Below are 18,301 nucleotides of genomic sequence, written 5' to 3' on the forward strand. Positions count from 1 at the left end.
GCTTCTCCAGGTGTTCTGCTTCTAAGCTTTCCCAAGAAAGCCCTGACTACACTACCCCACCTGCTTTAGGGAGATATCTTTATTTTGCTGATTTGAAGGTCTTCCTTACATCCTGAAGGTTGTAACACAAATAAAGTCACCAGAGATCTCTTTATGAGGCTCTGACTCCATGGTACTCTTATAATGTCTACCCTTGTACTTATTCAGGAACAAGATAATCAGAACAAAGTAAACTTTAAAAGATAAAGAAAATTTGCTGGGGTAGAGGAGTTGACAGCAAATCAACTTAAAAGCCTCTTCCTCCTATATGCTCAGACAATTAGGTACAATATAATACTGGGGGCTGCATATACTATCTTCTCAAGAAAAAGATATAGCAACAAAATTAGAATGGATAGAGTTATTTATGCCCTACACAGGGACTTATACTGATTGACAAAATTGGTGTGGGTAAATGATAAAGTAATGAAGTTTAAGATGCTCCTTTCCTAGAAAGTGAAGCTGTATAGGGCCACTGTCGTGTAATATGACCAAGCAGTAAAAGAAGACCAAAACAAGATATATAAGTAAGTTCAACAAATATATAAAATATAAATATGGTATTATGCCAGACACTGAATAACTCCAGAATCTCTGGCCTGAATATTTTTCTTGGGCCTAATGGCAATTGGCTGATAATACACTGTTTGGGACATGGCAGTACGCGGAGGCTGGCTGGCCGGGAGATGTTTTTTCTGTCTACTGTCCTTGAAACCATAGGATTCTTAAAAGTTGAGTTATACGGTTCATAAGGAAAATTTATTGAAAAAGACAATTATGTTCTGTCACAGTTTATAAATGATGACCAAACTTATGACATAGAGGAAGTTATAACACACGACAGGGACAGAAATGACATGATTTATGTTTTGGAGCAACATGACCCTGTGAGTGCCTGCTGAGTTCTGTATAAATAAAGAAGCACCCTTGCTGCCAATCAGTCACACTGCAAGATTCCCCCAATCCCCTTGCCTGATTCCTCCTTCTCAGACCCATACTAGACCCTGACATGGAGGTATTTGATTTCTGCAGCTTTTTTGTGTTTTCACTGGTCATTAACTTGTGTCTCATCACAGGTGTAATGGGAGCTACAGGAATATGTCTTGCTGCACACTGCATTGTCTTATGCCTCCTCCAGATGACAGCACTGAGTTCAGGTATGAATCTCTTACTTGCTCTCATGAGCTTTAAAATGTTAAGTACTCCAGAAAAATCAGGGTATGTTAAAAAGGACAGGGTATTTAAACCATCGTTCCTAACATTTGAATGTAGCAATAGAGTGAAGACAGTCACGAAAGTATCAAGCTTAGAAAAACAAGTAATTATGTCTAACCAGCTTATATTCTTTTCTTGGATTTGTGTCAACTTCCATAAAGAAAGTACAATGAAAAAAACCCAAATACTTCCCTTGAGGATTCAATATTCTAACTGAATGCACAAGGCTTATATATAACTTCTTTGGGGGAAGCATTCAAGACAAGGTTTCTCTGTGCAGCCTTGGCTGTCACGGACTCACTTTGGAGAGAATCCTTGCCTTGAACTTATGTCACTCTGCCTTCCTCTGTATCCTGAGTGCATGTTTACACTGAAGAATTGATACATGTCATGACCCCTCCAGTGAAGTCTGTGACAAATGCTGTTGCACAATCAGAGGCGATGACCCCTGCATAGGGAGAGCCTCCAGGAATGGGTCTGATGTTCCTGCTGGGGGTAATTTATTGCAGCCTTCTTTTTTCTCCTTGTGTTGGCATATTCTGTCTCTATTCTTCCTCCTAACCTTACTCCCATACCAGGACCCTTCAAACATGATGACATTTCTATGAAATGCCTTAACATGGGACTGCAGCCAGGGACCATTCAGGCCTGGAGTTCACCACCAAGTTCTGTTCCACTTATTAAAAGAAATATGGCTAAGAATTAATAATTAGTTACTAATTTATATTATGGCTTACAAAGAAATAAAGTGTTTCAGAGAGCTCCAAATAGTGGTACTCAGATATTAGAAAGGAGAATTAAGAAAAAAACTGTCTTGAGACACAGATGTTGGACAGAAAGTTGCATTAATGAGAGAACATTGGCCCTTGACAAAGAGAGAACATGCATGCTGACACCAAGCCAATAATTTAAGAATGATGACATCTTATTTTACATTCTGTACCCTGTATTGTTTCATTTAAAGCTGGTAAATAAAAAATGACACTATTACTTTACATTTTATACTTTGTACTGTGTATGCCTGATTGCCTCCCCGACTCCCTTGAATCTATTCCATGGGAAATGTAGGCTCAAAACATTCCCTGTTTCAAAAAATGTGTATAAAAATGTAGAGTGCTTGCCTACAAAATACACTCAGATTCAAACTATCTCTGGGTTTGTTTCCGTGTGTCACCACAGAACCCTTGTACACTGATGCTTTGAGAACTCCTCTTCCCAAGGTCCTATACCTGACTGAGATAGTCCATGACAGATACAGGCTGCCAACACATATTAAAATTTATCTGAGTTAAGAGTACAGTGAGGGAGAAAGATGAAGGAAGAGGAAAAAGGCTAAAAGAGTGAGAATAGAATTTGACTTTCTAGGGAAATCTAGCCCAAGCATAAATAAATACAGATTACTTGGACACATTCAAAAGAAAGGACTTAGGCAAAAAATGATATAAAAAAGATGTAGAATATTATAGCAAAAGCTGGTGTTCAAGAATAAAATCTCACCGATGCACATTTACTTGGGTTCCACCCATATTATACTCATTCCTGGTACTGGAAGTTTCATTTGTTAATGAGACATCCCCAGTTGTAGCCTTTATCTCCCCAAGTACTTGTTGATTTTATCTGGATTTACACACACACACACACACACACACACACACACACACGCACGCACGCACGCACGCCCGCACGCACGCACGCACACACACACACACACGAAACCAGTTCAGCAATTTTCTACTATATGATATTTTTATATGATCTTTGAAATGGGCCTTAGTTTTAGCCATCTCTGTACTTTCTCCCTTAGCTCCTCTGCACTCCCCCTCCACTTTTGATCTTCCCATTGCATCATGAGTCTAACCATAGCTACATATTTCATTTTCCCTTTCTAGAAAAGTTCATCCTTGCCCCATAATTCCTTACTCTTTACCTAGTATCTGTGGTTATATTAGCTTTTCTATTGAAGATTTAAAATCTAACGCCCACATAGAAGTCGATGCATACCTTAATCATATTTCTGTGTTTGCGATACATCACTCAGAATATTTTTCTAGCTCCATCCATTTAACTGTGAATTTCATGATTTCATGTTTTTACATGGATGACTAATAACATTCTGTCACATAGATATACAATAATTTCTTTATCTTTTGATCCATTGAAAACATCAATGCTGTTTTCAGTTTCTGGATATTATTAATAGAGGTGCAATTAACATGACTGAATAAGTGTCTCTGTATTAGGATAAAGCATTCTTTGGATATGTGCTCAAGAGTAGTGTAGCTAGATCTCGAGGTAGAGCTGTGCTCAGCTTCCTGAGAAACTATCACACTGATTTCTTTAGTGGCTGCGTGAGTGTAAACTTCCACCAGTAATGGATTTTTGTGCATCTTACTTTACATCCACCAAGCATGAGTTGTCTGTTACTTCTTTTATTGACAAGTGTAATCGATGGGTGTAAGATATGATATCAATGTAGTTTTGATTTACATTTCACTTACAACTAAGGATTTTGAACATTTCTTTAAGTGTTTCACAGCCATTTGAGAAGTCTCTGTTTAGATTTTATCCCACTTTAAATTGTGTTATTTGGGTTTTTTTTTGAAGCAGGGTTTCTCTGTGTAGCTTTGGTTGTCCTAGACTAGCTTTGCAGACCAGGTTGGCCTAAAACTCACAGTGATCTGCCTGCCTCTGCCTCCCAAGTCCTGGGATTAAAGGCATGTAAGACCATGTGCCTGTAATTGCATTATTTGTATTTGGCAATCTTGAAGTAAACATCTTTCTTATCTTGGTGAGTCTAAAATTCTGAATGTAAATCAATCTCTAGCATGTCACATCTCTATCAGCTTAAAATATCTATCTAGACCTAAAAACATCTCATCCCCTAAACAATTAAGCTTAATTGTAAAACTAAACTATCTTGGTTTCAACCCTATCAGAGACTTGAGATGGAATACAATTAATTACGCGAGTAAACCGGAAGTATAGGTTAGCGGTTTCCAAAGTGAAAAAAAAATGACAGAGACAATTTGTCAAACCCTTTATACCATTGGAGCGTCATCTTTAGCCTTCTATCCCAGTATATTGAGGAACTATTGAGGATTTATTTACTCTGCCTTGGCAGACTCTGCGTGCATCCAAGCTTGCTCAATTTTAGGCAGAATTCTGTCTGTACCAAAACGGGGACTTTTAGCATTATGCTTCAGTTGGCCTCCCTGTGATGTCATCGCTTACTTGCCATGCAGGCGTGGTCCTGCCCACGGCTATATAAAAGGACAAATCCTCCTCATGGTCCTTCTCTCCTCCCTCTACTCCCGCTCTCTGCCCTCAGTTTCTTACCCCTTTACCCCATTTCTCTCTTCCCCTATCTCTGTCTCTGTCTCTCCCTTGTGTACCCCTCCCCTTTACTTCTCTCCCCGTGATCACTTAATAAACCTCATATAACATAATATCTGCTATTTGATACCTTGTTATCCTATCATCTTATTGTATTATGTCTTTATATCATAAAAAGACATTTTCCCAGTGATTGGTTTGCCACATTTGAAGCAATGCCCAGATTTTTGAAAATTTCATGTATTTTAGGTACTAACCATCTATAAAAAGTATAGTTAATTAAAAAAATCTTTCTGCAAATTATCTTGGCCTTTGTTGTGCAGAACAGTTTCAGTTTCAAAAGGTCTCATTGATTGTTTTTGTTCATGCCCTGTGCTAATGGTGTTCTGCTCGGAAAGTCTTTTCCAGTGCTAATGAATTCAAAACTATTTTTCACTTTCTCCTGTGTCAAACCCTGTGTATCTGGAGTCATATTGGGGTCCTTGATCCATTTGGAGCTAATTTTTGTGATGAGTGATATGTATGGATCTATTTTCATTCTTCTACACATAACCATCCAGTTTGACCAGTACCATTTGTTAAAGATGCTATCTTCTTTCCAGTATGTATTTTTGGCATCTTTATAAAAATTAAAAGGAGTCTATGACTCCTTTGTATGATTACCTGTGTCTGGGTCTTCAGTTTGATTCCAGTGATGAATGTGTTTGTTTTGTTCCAATACCCTGATGCTTTTGTTATCATAGATACATAGAACAAATTGAGATGGTGGAGATGTCTCCAGAAGTTATTTTTTTTTATTCAAGAGTTTCATAGCTATACTGGATTTTTGTGTTTCCATATGTAACTAAAAATTATACTCCAAGATATGTGCAGAAGTGTTTTGGAACTTTGTTGGGTATTGAACTGAATCTGTAGATTTCTTTTGGCAGGTTGGTCATTTTTACTATGTTAATCCTACTATTCTTGAGAACAGAAGATATTTTCATATTCTGATATCATCTTCAGTGTCTTTCTCCAATGTCTTAGACTTTTTATCATACAAGTTTTTCACTTGCGTGGTTAGAGTAACCACAAGATATTTTTTATTTTTTGAGGCTACTAAGAAAGGTGTTGTTTCTGTGATTTCTTTCTCAGTCAGTTTTTAATTTAAATATATAGGGACTGCTAACCTTTGTGACTTAACTTTGTATCTAGCTACTTTACTAAATGTGTTTATCATCTATATGGTGTGTTTTTAGGGTCTATTGTCATATTATCTTCAAAAAGTACTTTGACTTCTTCCACATCTATTTCTATCTTTGCTCTATTCATTTTGTGCTTTAATTATTATGTGCTTTGGGGAATTTCTTTTCTGGTCCAGACTATTAGATGTTCTGATGGTACTTGTGCTGTGATAGACTTCTCTCTCTCCCTCCCTCCCTCTCTCTCTCTCTCTCTCTCTCTCTCTCTCTCTCTCTCTCTCTCTCTCTCTTTCCCTTATGAAAATTTTCTTCTCTGATTTTCTTGAGCATATTTTCTGTGCCTTTGACCTAGGTTTTGTCTCCTTCCTTTATTCCTATTATTCATAGATTTGGGTTTTTGTTTCATAATGTTCAAACTTTCTTGAATATTTTGTGCCTGAATGTTCTTAGAGTCAACCTTTTCTTTGACCAAAATATTCATTTCTTCTATCTTGCCTTCAATGACTGAGATTCTCTCTTCTACCTCTTGTATTCTCCAGGTGTGTCTTACCTATGAAATTTGTGTTCAAGTTCCTAAATTTTTTACTTGTAGTTTTCCCTCAGTTTAGCTATTAACTGTATTTCCACTTTAATGTTTTGAAGTGTTTTCTTTATTTCATTCCACTCTTTGTGTTTTCATAGATTTCAGTAATAGACTTCTTCATTTCTTCTCTAAAGAGCTTGAACATATTCATAATAGCTCTTTTGATGTCTTTGTGTGTTTCAGCTATATTGCTTTTCTCAGTGCCTATAGAGTAGGGTCACTGCCCTCTAGTGGGGACATATTACCTTGACTGTTAATGATTGTGTTTTTATGCTGGTGTGATTGTAATACTAGATGCTGATATATGCTTTTGCTTTTGTTAAGTGGGTGGATGTTCCTTTCTTGGTTTTTGTTGCCCTCTCTTGCCATTAGGGGACTGCAGTGGCTGTGAGTTGTGTGTTGTGAGATCCTTTCATACATGGTCACTGGGAGTCCTGGGTAGAAAGTGTTTCTTGGTATTGAGAAAGTGTTTCTTGGTATTAAGTGGAGGATGAATGGGTCCTAAGGAGGGAGAAAAGTTGGATGTGTTTCCAGAGTATGCATATAACCCATTTCTGTAACAGGTAGTCTGCTACAGAGCTTTGAATAAGACTGGAACTTTGGAATTATCAGGAGGGAAAGTTAATATTGCCTACTTGATTTTCTTGCCATTACCTCCAGTGTGTATTCAGGGAGTGCCTGTGAGAGATGGCAGTTAAGACAAAAAGATGGTATGGTGGAGGTAGGATATAAAAGAAGATATTCATGACCCACTAAGGATGGGGGCAGGGAAGAAGGGGAGGGAACAGCAGGTGGTCTACTACAAGGGTGAGGGTGGGTATGGGGGATTGGAATTAGAGGTAAGGTGTTTGTTGGCCTTCCTGATACTCAGATGGAAAGGTATCCTGGAACTCAGAAGCCCAGGAACCACACAGCTCTAAGATGGGACAGTTTCCCAACAGAAGGGCAACCTGAGGCATGGGATCCTAGAAACCACACAGTTCTGAGGTGGGACTGTGTCTCAAGGGATGAGAATTCTGGGAGGAAACTGCCCCATCAGAGATTTTGCAACTTTCAGAAGGGGGTTACCCCATCCCTGATGCCCCAAGGAGCTTAGGAGCTTGAGCCCTGCTCTTTCTTCAGCCATTGCAACTCCCAGGGGATGGTTACCCCAACCATAGGTGAGTTGAGAGGCTTAGGAACTTAAGCTGTACTCCTTCTTTTCTTCTTCTTATCTTCATTGCTTCATCTGATGATAGAGTCACATCAGGTAGTAAATCTCTTTATGGAGGGAAAGACAGTCTTCCACCTGATTTCCTTGCCAAAGGGAGTTGGTGACTAAAACAAAGGAATTTTTGTTTTTTTCTTAGCTTTCAGGTTTAATATTTAACATTTATTATATTTACTTTTATATTAATGGGTAAGGTTGAATATCTTGCAAAAAATGCCTCCTTACCACCACCCTGAAGTGTTAATGATACCCTAAATTCTTATTTTCTTTTCATTAATAGCCATTTATTACTTGCTTTTTTATTCATTAAGTTTGTTTTATGACAATTTTATACATGTTTATAATGCATTCCGGTTACCCACCTTACCCTATCTTGTCTTCCACCTCCTCTTGTCAATTTCCCCTCTTTACTACAGGTTGCTTTCTCACAATCATGGTTTCTTTTTTGTTTTGTTTTGCTTTGCTTGTTTTGTGGCCTACTGAGTTTAATCAGGGCCATCTGTGTGACCATTTGGAGCTATCCACAGGAATCTGGTGAAATCATCAATGGGAACACATCTGAAGATAATAACTCCTCCACCCCTGAAACCCTTCAATAGGCAACAGTTCAGCAGGGGGTGGGAGAAGGGCTACCTGAGCCCCTTCTGTACCCATAACCAGCTATTTACAGGTCCAGCCTTCTATAGGTCTAGATTAGGCAAACTCAGTTGCTGTGCATCCACAATTTCAGGGACTAGGTTGTACCCAGGTAACATAACATTTCACTACTCTTCTCTTTGTCTTCTAGTTTTTACATTCCTTGTATCTCTTTGTCCACAACATTCCCTGAACTTAGAGAATTATTTTTAGAAAAACTGACTTATGTATTTCTCTAGAGTTATAAACACATCATCAATTTAGGTAGACAGCAGTAGTAAGTTACTTCTTAGAACACATGACCTCCCCAACCAAATACTTTAGAATTTATTATTTGACAATTTTATATATACAAACACTGTATCTTGATCATATCCAACCCAAATCTTCACTTTCATTTCTTTTAGATTACACCACTACATCACCTTCCATCATTATATCCTTTATTTTTTTCTGAATCCAATTAGTGCTGTCTGCATGCACATGAGTGTGATACCATCTACCATCTGTAGCGTGGGCAACCTTTCAGCAGCCACGCCCTCAAGATATATGACTACTCCTTTCCCAACAGCTATCAGTTGCTAATATAAGTTTTTCAGCTACTGATATATCCTTATTAGTTGGAATGTTAACTGGTTTGATCTTGTGAAGCTCTTCTAGTAAAAATAGCTCTTCTAATTCGTTAATGCAACACCCATGTTGTGCCCAAAATATAGCATAGCACTTTATAGCATTTCTCCCCAATCTACCAGATCTTACATCTTCTTTTTCTATTTCAACCATTCCACTATGTTATGTAACTCTTAAGAGTATTGATATAAATGCCTTATTTCTGGTTGATTACTAAGCTGTTGCAGAAAATTCATAGGATTTCTTTTTATTATTAAAAGCCTTTAGTTATTGCAGCTGTATTACTCTCTAACTTGTTACAAATAAATAAATAATGCAGACACCTGACAAATTTTAGGAAAGCCTTATTTTACCTGGAGCTGAGCAGATATTTCCCCCTAAGATACCTTGGTTACCACCAAGGCCCACAATCTATGCCATTGTTCTAATCATTTCCATCTGGGCTACTCCCCCATGCAATATGCCCACAAATAATTGCATATGTTTTCCATCTGGGCTGCTCCTCTCCACAACATTCTCAGAGTTCATTTCCCCTGGTCCACGTGATCTTTATTTAAACCATGGCTGCTCTTCTTCTTTGGTTCCCATCTCTTGCTCTCCTCCTTCTTCCCATGATCCTCTATTTCTTTATCCACGGCCAAACCCTGGCTATGCCTACCTTATTTTTCCCCTGCCCAGGTGTATAGGGGACTTTATTTAGCCAATCATGGATAATTTGTGAACATTCCTTACATCATGTGGATACAGGAGACATTTCAACATTGATAACAATGCTTGTAGCAGGGCAGGAACCAAATCTCAAGGCACTGAAAACAGTGCATGAAACCTTCCTCCAACACTAAGCAGTCACTTATTCTCAGCAGTTTAGTCAGTTATAAACCTCTTTTTATTTTAATTTTTATTCTTATCTAATATATGACATACTGACTACAGTTTCCCTTCTCTCTGATAGCCCAATTTTTCCTTTCTCATGCCCCACCTCTCCCCCAGGTTGACTCTTAACCCTCAGGAAAAAAAAAAACAGGTCTCCCAGTGACATCAACCAAAACAGGGCATAAAAATGTAAATGAGAACAGGCACATACCACCACATTAAGGCTAAAGGAGGCAGCCCAATAGGGAAAATGGTTCCAACAAGCAAGCAAAATAGTCAGAAACAGCCCCTTGCTCCCAAGATTAGGCATCTCAAAATAACACCAAGCTACTCCGCCATAACATATATGCAGAGGACCTAGGTCAGACCCTTACAGACCCTGATCTCTTCAAGCCCTTATGAGTTCCATTCAGTTGATTCTGTGGTCCTTTTTCTTGTGGTGTCCCTGATGCCTATGGTTTTTCCAATCCTCCTCTCTTTCCTCCTCCAATGACTCCCCAAATTCTGTCTAATTTTTGGTTGTGGGACTATGCATCTGCTCCCATCAGTTGCTGGATGAAGTCTTTCTGGTCTCTCAAATTGTCACTTGAGAGAACACTCTGATGTCAGGACACACTGTAGGTTGAAGGTTTTGTGGCTGGGTTAGTGTCCCAATCCCTCCACTTGAGGTCTTCCCTAGATACAGAAGATGGCTTGTTCAGCTTCTCTGTAGGCTCAAATATTTTATCAATTATATTTTATTATGAACTTATTAAATGAGTCTACTTCTTTAACAACATGACTAGTCCAAACAATCAGAAAAGGATATTAAAGAACACTATAGTGAAACCTTAAGGATATCGGTCTCTGGCATAGTCAGCAGGATTTTAGCAGATTATCAGTTCCACCTAAGTTGCTGTTGGAACCAGGAACAGCAGCTGAAGCCCAAAGCTTCAGCTGGAGTCCAAAGACTTGAAACTTTCCCTGGAGCAGTTTCTTTAGAAGCCTCTTGAAGTGCAGGGATGAACAGCCAAAAACAAGATCCCAACCAAAAAACTCCTCTCCTGTTTTGTGTGTGTGTGTGTGTGTGTGTGTGTGTGTGTGTGTGTGTGTGTGTGTGTGTGTGTGTGTATTCAAACAAGTCTTTCATTTGCTTGGTTAGAGTTACTCCTAGATATTTTATGTTGCTGTGGCTAATGGGAAGGGTCTAACTTTCCTAATTTCTTCCTCTGCATGATTTTCATTTGTATAAAGGAAGGCTACTGACTTCTTTGAGTTAATTTTATATTCAGCCAATTTGCTGAAGGTGTTTATCGGCTGTAGGAGTTCTCTAGTGGAATTTTGTGGGTCACTTATGCACACTATCATATCATCCGCAGATAGGGATAATTTGGCTTCCTCTTTTCCATTTGGATCCCTTTGATCTCCTTTTGTTGTCTTATTGATCTGTCTAGAACATCAAGAACTATATTGAAGAGATATGGAGAAAGTGGGCAGCCTTGCCTGGTCCCTATTTTAGAGGAATTTCCTTGAGTATCTCTCCATTTAATTTGATGTTGGCTATTGACTTACTCTGTATAGCCTTTATTATGTTTAGGTACATGCCTTGTATTCCCGATCTCTCCAAAACTTTAAACATGAGTGGGTGCTGGATTTTGTCAAATGCTTTTTCTGCATCTAAGGAGGTGATCATGTGGTTTTTTTCTTCTTGTTTGTTTATGTGGTGGACTACATTGATGGATTTCCACACATTAAACCATCCCTGCATGCCTAGAATGAAGCCTACCTGGTCATGGTGAATGATATCTTTGTTATGTTCTTGAAATTGTTTGCGAGTATTTTATTGAGTGTTTTTGTGTCTATGTTCATAAGACGAATTGGTCTGAAATTCTCTTTTTTGGGTCTTTGTGGGGTTTAGGTATCAAAGTGACTGTAGCCTCATAGAATGAATTTGGTAATGTTTGATCCATTTCTATCTTCTTGAGTAACTTGAAGAGTTTTGGTATTAGCTCTTCTTTGAAAGTCTGGTAGAATTTTGCACAGTAATCATCTGGCCTTGGGCTCTTTTTGGTTGGGGGATTATCAATGTTTGGTTCTATTCCTATAGGAGAAATAGGAGTGTTTTATTCATTTATCTGATCTTGATTCAATTTTGGCAAGTGGAATCGATCAAGAAAATTGTCCTTTTCCCCTAGATTTTCAAATTTTGTGGCATATATGCTTTAAAGTAGGACCTCTGATTCTTGTATTTCTTCAGTGACTATTGTTATGTCTCCCTTTTCATTTCTGATTTTGTTGATTTGCATAGTGTCTCTCTGCCTTTTAGTTAGTTTGGCTAATGTTTTATCTATGTTGTTGATTTTCTTTAAAAAAAAAAACAGCTCCTGGTTTTGTTGAGTCTTTGAATTGTTCCCCTTGTTTCTAATTTGTTGATTTTAGCCCTGAGTTTGATTATTTCCAGATGTCTACTCCTCTTGAGTGTTTCTGATTCTTTTTTCCTAGGTCTTCCAGATGTGTAGTTAAGTTGCTTATATCAGATGTTTTCAATTTTTTAAAAAGGCATTTAGTGCTATGAATTTTTCTCTTAGCACCATTTCAATGTGTCCCACAAATTTGGGTATGTTATTCCTTCATTTTCAGTGAATTTCAGGAGGTCCTTAATTTCTTTCTTTATTTCTTCTCTGACCCAGGTGTCATATAGTAGAGTGATGTACAGATTGGACAGATTTATTTTTTATTGACAGTAGATCAAACTGTCCTCTAGCTGTCAAGATACCATTATCTTAGCAATCAATGTAATTAGAGACCTGAGAAGGATAAATTGTAATCTAGATGAATTTATGTATCAATTAAAATGACAGAGATGATCAATTAAGTCATATCCCAGTAAATAGATTGTGTTCCATTTATCTCCTGTAGCAGCATGGCATGATGGCCAGAGACAGTCTTGTATTAAGCTCAGAGACTGTTTCTGTGGAAGGTGAACATGGAAGAGACTGACCTCACCTTGTGTTCAGGAACATGAAACAGTGACTCTCCAGGTGTCCAGTTTGTCCAAAGTTAGGCTGATCTATAGCAGACATTGGGAGAAGTTTTGCTCTGTGGCCAGAAACCACAATCTAGGATTGTGTCTAAGTTCTCTGAGACCTTGAGAACTACCATCTTGATTTGGGAATCTCTGTTTTTTTTATATAATAAATTTACACTTGTTAGATGTCATATTCAGAAGATCTCTGACAAGCTTGAGGGTCAGCATATCTAAGCTGACAAAGACAAAACAAAACAAACAAACAAACAAAAAACCCAAAGTATGAATCATACTTCCTGGTGTGCACAGGTAGTGAGACGTTGGCATCTTGGCACACTGTGGGAGTGACATGCTTTGTCTCTCAGACAAACTTGAGGTTGAAAGAGGACCATTTTTTTTAACAAAAAGTCATCAGTTTTTTTCCGGATGTCCACTGACAAATTGTATGCTCTGGCTATAACTTTCTTAAAGTGAACTAGAACTAAGTCTAGGGGGCTAGAGGTCGTCTGTCCCATTTTGTCAGTTAAGGTCTCAACAAGGACCAAACACAAAATAGACAGAGTACAAACACACACAGACACATTTAGCTAGTTGCTAAGAGAAAAAATTGGGATAGCTGCCATGAGAAAAACTGGGCTAGGTGCAAAGAGGTATCTGCTAGTAGAATCAGTCAGGTGGCATGGAAATGTGCCTAGAGCCAGATGTAAGCAGAAAGCTGAGCTTCTGCCATGAAAAGAAAAAAAAACCTGAGAGCTGTCTGCCAGGTAAACTAGCTAGGCAGCACAGGTACTCATGGAGCCAGGTTACTGAAAAAATGCTGAGCTGGCTGCCAAGAAATCTAGTCAGGAGGCACAGGAACATGCCCTCTCACAGAGCTGCCTTACCGAGAAAAAGCTGAGAGCTGATTGCCAAGAGAACTGGCTAATTGGCAACTCGCACTCTCATGAGCCAGGTTAGCAACCTCCAGATAGAGACTCTCATCTTTTCCCACAGGGCACTGAACATGTTCTGAGCCTTCCCACAGCTATGATCCTGTAGGCATCTGCTTGTCCACCTCTGGGTATTCAGATACCAGGGCACCTGAAAATGAAAGTAACATGTAACAAGACACAAGGAACACAAACAGAACAAAACAATGACAGGACAGGAGCACTCAGGCACTTACCAGCTGGCCTTGGGCCCTCCAGACCTGGGGGTCCTGAAGGTCTGGGGGTTCCTGGCCAATGCTCCAAATATAATTCTCAAAGTGTGAAACCCTCAAAGAACACCAGGAATAAGTCAGATGCAAATCACACAGGGGCTCATTTATTAGTCAAGCTCAGAGCCTTCAGCCTTCTTGTGAGGAGGGAAGATAGTGGCCCCTAGTGCTTGGGGAATGGGGTTTTTAAGTGAAAAACCTCAGGCGGGAGCGAGGTCAGATTCCAAGCTGTTTCCAAGCCTTGCTGTTACATGATAGGTCAGAGGGGGTACAAAAATGTTTCCCTTTAAGTTGATTGGCTAGGAGACCAGGGCCAGACCACAGAGGTCAGTTTTTGTACGTTCTGGTCATGGTGACCTGTGGCTCTGATTGGGTGGTGCCAGGTGTAAGCTCCTAGGAAAAGTTCCTAGTTGTGTGTTTGTGGCTCTCTGGAAACTCCCCGAGGGGAGGGGGATCAGGTTCTCAGGCCCTGAACACAAAATGGTGTTGGTTTGCTCTCTACAACCTGACTGGTTGACATAAAAACATCATTCTTCTTTTAGAAAGAGACAAAGAACTCCCTTTTCAGTTGCGAGAAGGTCTAGGTCTCATTGATTCTGGAATACTACCATTTCCGAAGGGTCAATGTGGAGTTTATATTGTCTGAACCACTGGCTGGAGGTCCTGAATAAACTGAGAAGAAAACTGATAATACAGAATCAGTGAAGTGGCCAATCCTGCTGTCCTTTATTCCAACACTGGCAGTAATTCCTGCAACAGCCAGAATGGGCAAAATTTGAACTGCTCACTTATGATAAGCAGTTAGTCCAGTCCACAGCTGGGGTTGGTAAAGGTTCTTCTCCATGTATTTTTCCCAAATTGGGAAAGAGAAGCACCAGTGTGCAAATCCTTGACCAACCAGAAGGTAGATGATGACAGAACTGATTATGACAAAGAATTGAAGTGTTGTGAGCAGTAGGAAAATGTGGGCTGAGATGAGGTATCAAGGATTATAGTTTTGCTGCATTCTAGGAAACAACATTCCTAAAGAAGTGTCCTAGATGCCATGAAACAGCTTGCCATGCCAAAGAGGGTTATATGAAAATGGTAGGGGGTTGTGGCAATGCTGGAATTAGGGCAGTTGATGAATGGAGAGGTGAGGTTACTTGACAGGATAATTTGGAATGCTGTCAGTGGCAGTACTGAGCTGGTTTCAGGAGAAACACATAGCCAGCAATCTGCAAACTGGCCAGGCAGGGTGACATTATGGAGCTTGTAGACCAAAGTTAGAGCTTGAAGTAAGATGAAATGACAGATTTGTATTGTGTGTGAAAGTGGATGTCAGAGAGGCAATGCCTTTGAAGGACTGTTTAATCACTTTCTTCACCTGTTCCATGTCGTAAGATTGGGTGATTGGAACATATTTTCTCTGGATATGAATTGTTCAGATGTGTAGAAGTGATACTTGAACATAGAATTGAATTTTTCCAAGACAAGGTTTCTCTGTGTGGCAATGGGACTCACTTTGTAGATGAGGGAATTCCCTCAGTTTGTGTTTTCTTTATTGCTTCTATTTCCATTTTCAGTTTTTGAACAGTTTCCTTCACCCAGTTGTTTCTTTCTTGGTATTCTTGGCATTCTTTAAGGCATTTGTTGATTTCCTCCAATATTTTATTTATCTCTTCCTTGATTTCTCTAAGAGACCTCCCTTTTAAGGATCTCTTATCGCCTTTCTAAAGTTGGTTTTAAGGTTATCTTCTTGTATTTGAGGTGCACTAGAATACTCAATCATTGCTGTTCTAGGAGAGCTGGTCATGTTTGTGCCATATTTACCTGGGTGTTCTTACACTTGCATTTAGATATCTTGGTTTGGGGTAATTACAAATAAACAAAAACATGTCATAATAAAAGAAAACAAACCAAAAAGTCCTCCAAAATACCATTGAATTTCTTTTAGGTTGGTCAAATAGTCCCATACTTGAGACCTGCCCTAGAGTGTAGTTAATATGCCCAGTGAGATTACATTAGAGAAAACTGACTTTCCCTTTGCCAGTGGGTATCAATTGTAGATAAGTTTTGTTATGGGTGGGACACAATGTCCACTTCCTACTCAGTGTTAAGACCATGTCTGGCTTAAACCTATGCAGATTTTGTATGGGCTGCTAGAGTCTCTGTGAGTTCATATGAGAATCAATCCTCTTATGTTCTTACAGTCACCCATTATCTCTGGCTCTTACAATCTTTCTGACTCCTTGTTTGCATTAATATCCTGAACATTACAGGAGAGAGGATTGATGAATATATCTTTTAACATTGAGTGTTGCAAACTCTCTGCATAGTGTCCATGTGTGGGTTTCTCTGTTAATTTATATCTCTACTGCAAGAAGAAACTTCTCTTATAAGGGTTGAGGAAGGCACTGACCTATGGGCATAGCAATATGCCATTAGGAGTAATTTTATTACTATGTTTCTTTAACATAATAGTACTATTGGATTTTTTCCTAGTACTATGGCTTACCTGATATGTTCTTGGCCATTTTAGGAGTGTAAGCATGGCTTTGGTCTCATGGAATAGGCCTTAAATCCCATCGTAATTGGTTTGTTACTGCTCTAACATTTGTGCCACATTGCATCAATTCTTTATTATTAAATTTTATTGTTTGAATGTACAAAAGTTTGTTCCTTCATTCACCTTTTGAGAGACATTTTAACTTCTTCCAATTTTTAGCAACTGTGAAGAAGATGTTATTAACATCTGTGTACATATTTCAATATGGATGTACTCTTAATTCATTTGACTACATCTAGAATCATGACTATGGAAAAAAAGTGTGTTAAACCCATATCTAGAACTGGTGAAGAGTGCCAAACTGTTTTTTAATACTGTCTCAATCATTCTGCATTGTGACAAGCAATAAGTAACAATTGTATTGCTTTCATCTTTTGTCACCATTTTGTGTTGTCAATGTTCAGAATTTCAGCTATCTCATAATAAATAGAAAGCTTATTGTTTTGACTCTCAGTACTTTAATTGCAAAATATTGACCTAATCTTCATCTTTATTTACTGTAAAGTTCAGGCTATGCTCTGTTCCACTTTACATCAAAGTGAAACTGTGGCTTTTAAAACAAGTATTTCACTGAGTCACTCCATTCTAGTTAGAGTAGCTTGCTACAGTTTCAGTGCACATGCTGAGTCTGAATAACTGTATACACTTTTGTAAGTGTGAATCATGAGGGAAAAAGTTACAAATAACTTAATCATAAAAGTAAAGAAAACAACACCTATGAACTTATCAGGGTAGATCAGGAACACATCAGTACATGGCCATATCAAGAAGATAACATAAAACTAGTCCAGTTATTGAGTATATAAGACCAGCCCCCTCATCTGTATTACATAAAGGGTAGAATATTTAACACAAGGGTCCAGCAGTGCCTGCCACTCTCTCATCTATAAGCATATGCATGTATCAGAAGAGCCATGGATTGTGGATTCTCTCCTATACCCAGAGCTTCAGTTCACCAAAATCTCTACTACATGGCATAGCCTATTCATAGTGCCATTTTTCTGATCCATTTTTACACATTTCCTTCAATCCAGCCTTTCTTAAAGTGTCTCACCATCTCTAGTTGTTCCTTAAAATCTTCTCTAACCATTGGTAGTAACACTTTATGCTTCTGTATCAATTCTGTACTTAGTAACTGAAATGCATTCAGAATAAACAAAGTGATCTTAAGCGAAGTGTGTGTGGATATTTGAGTGGGGTGGGGGGTGAAGACCAAAGTGGTATAAACAGAATGATTTCAACAATGGGTGTGAATATGTTTACTAATTCACACTCTTGTCGTATGATTAAATTCCTTCACAGAACGGTTCACAGTGACTGGCTTACAGAGGCCAGTCTTGGCTCCATTGGGTGGAGTCCTAGATCTCAGTTGTCAGTTGTCTCCACCACAACAAGCACAGCACATGGAGATTCGCTGGTTCCGGAACCACTATACACAGCCTGTGCACCTCTACAGGAACGGTAAAGACCTGCATGGAGACACCATCTCCAAGTATGTGGAGCGGACAGAACTTCGGAAGGATGACATTGGAAAAGGGAAAGTGACCCTCAGGATCTTCAAAGTGACTGCTGCTGATGATGGGTCATACCACTGCCTCTTCAAAGATGGGGAATTCTATGAAGAGCACATCACAGAAGTTAAGGTCACAGGTAGGCATGGATTCCCCTGAGACTGCTTTGTATTCATGGTTCAAAGTCCAGGGTTGAGTGGTTGAAAGATTCTTAGCGTTTAACTCTTATTGCATGGTTTGAATAACATTCTCAACACTATTCTTTTAGTTTTACACTAAATGCCATGGAATATAAATAAGAAAAATTACTACAGTGCAGTAATTGGTTTTATCAGTG

General features: G+C 38.9%; 1 protein-coding gene across 1 annotated transcript in view; it reads left to right on the forward strand.

The window, feature by feature from the left end:
* Positions 1-18,301, forward strand: part of LOC127211314 (selection and upkeep of intraepithelial T-cells protein 2-like) — a 50,626-nt gene that overhangs the window by 12,590 nt on the left and 19,735 nt on the right. Inside the window, exons 2-3 of the mRNA XM_051171134.1 lie at positions 1,116-1,196; positions 17,756-18,103. Of these exons, the coding sequence (XP_051027091.1) occupies positions 1,121-1,196; positions 17,756-18,103 (424 nt within the window). The 5' untranslated portion in view covers positions 1,116-1,120. The remainder of the gene's footprint in view (positions 1-1,115; positions 1,197-17,755; positions 18,104-18,301) is intronic.

This window comes from Acomys russatus, chromosome 29 (assembly GCF_903995435.1).
Source record: "Acomys russatus chromosome 29, mAcoRus1.1, whole genome shotgun sequence".
Taxonomy (NCBI): Eukaryota; Metazoa; Chordata; class Mammalia; order Rodentia; family Muridae; genus Acomys; species Acomys russatus.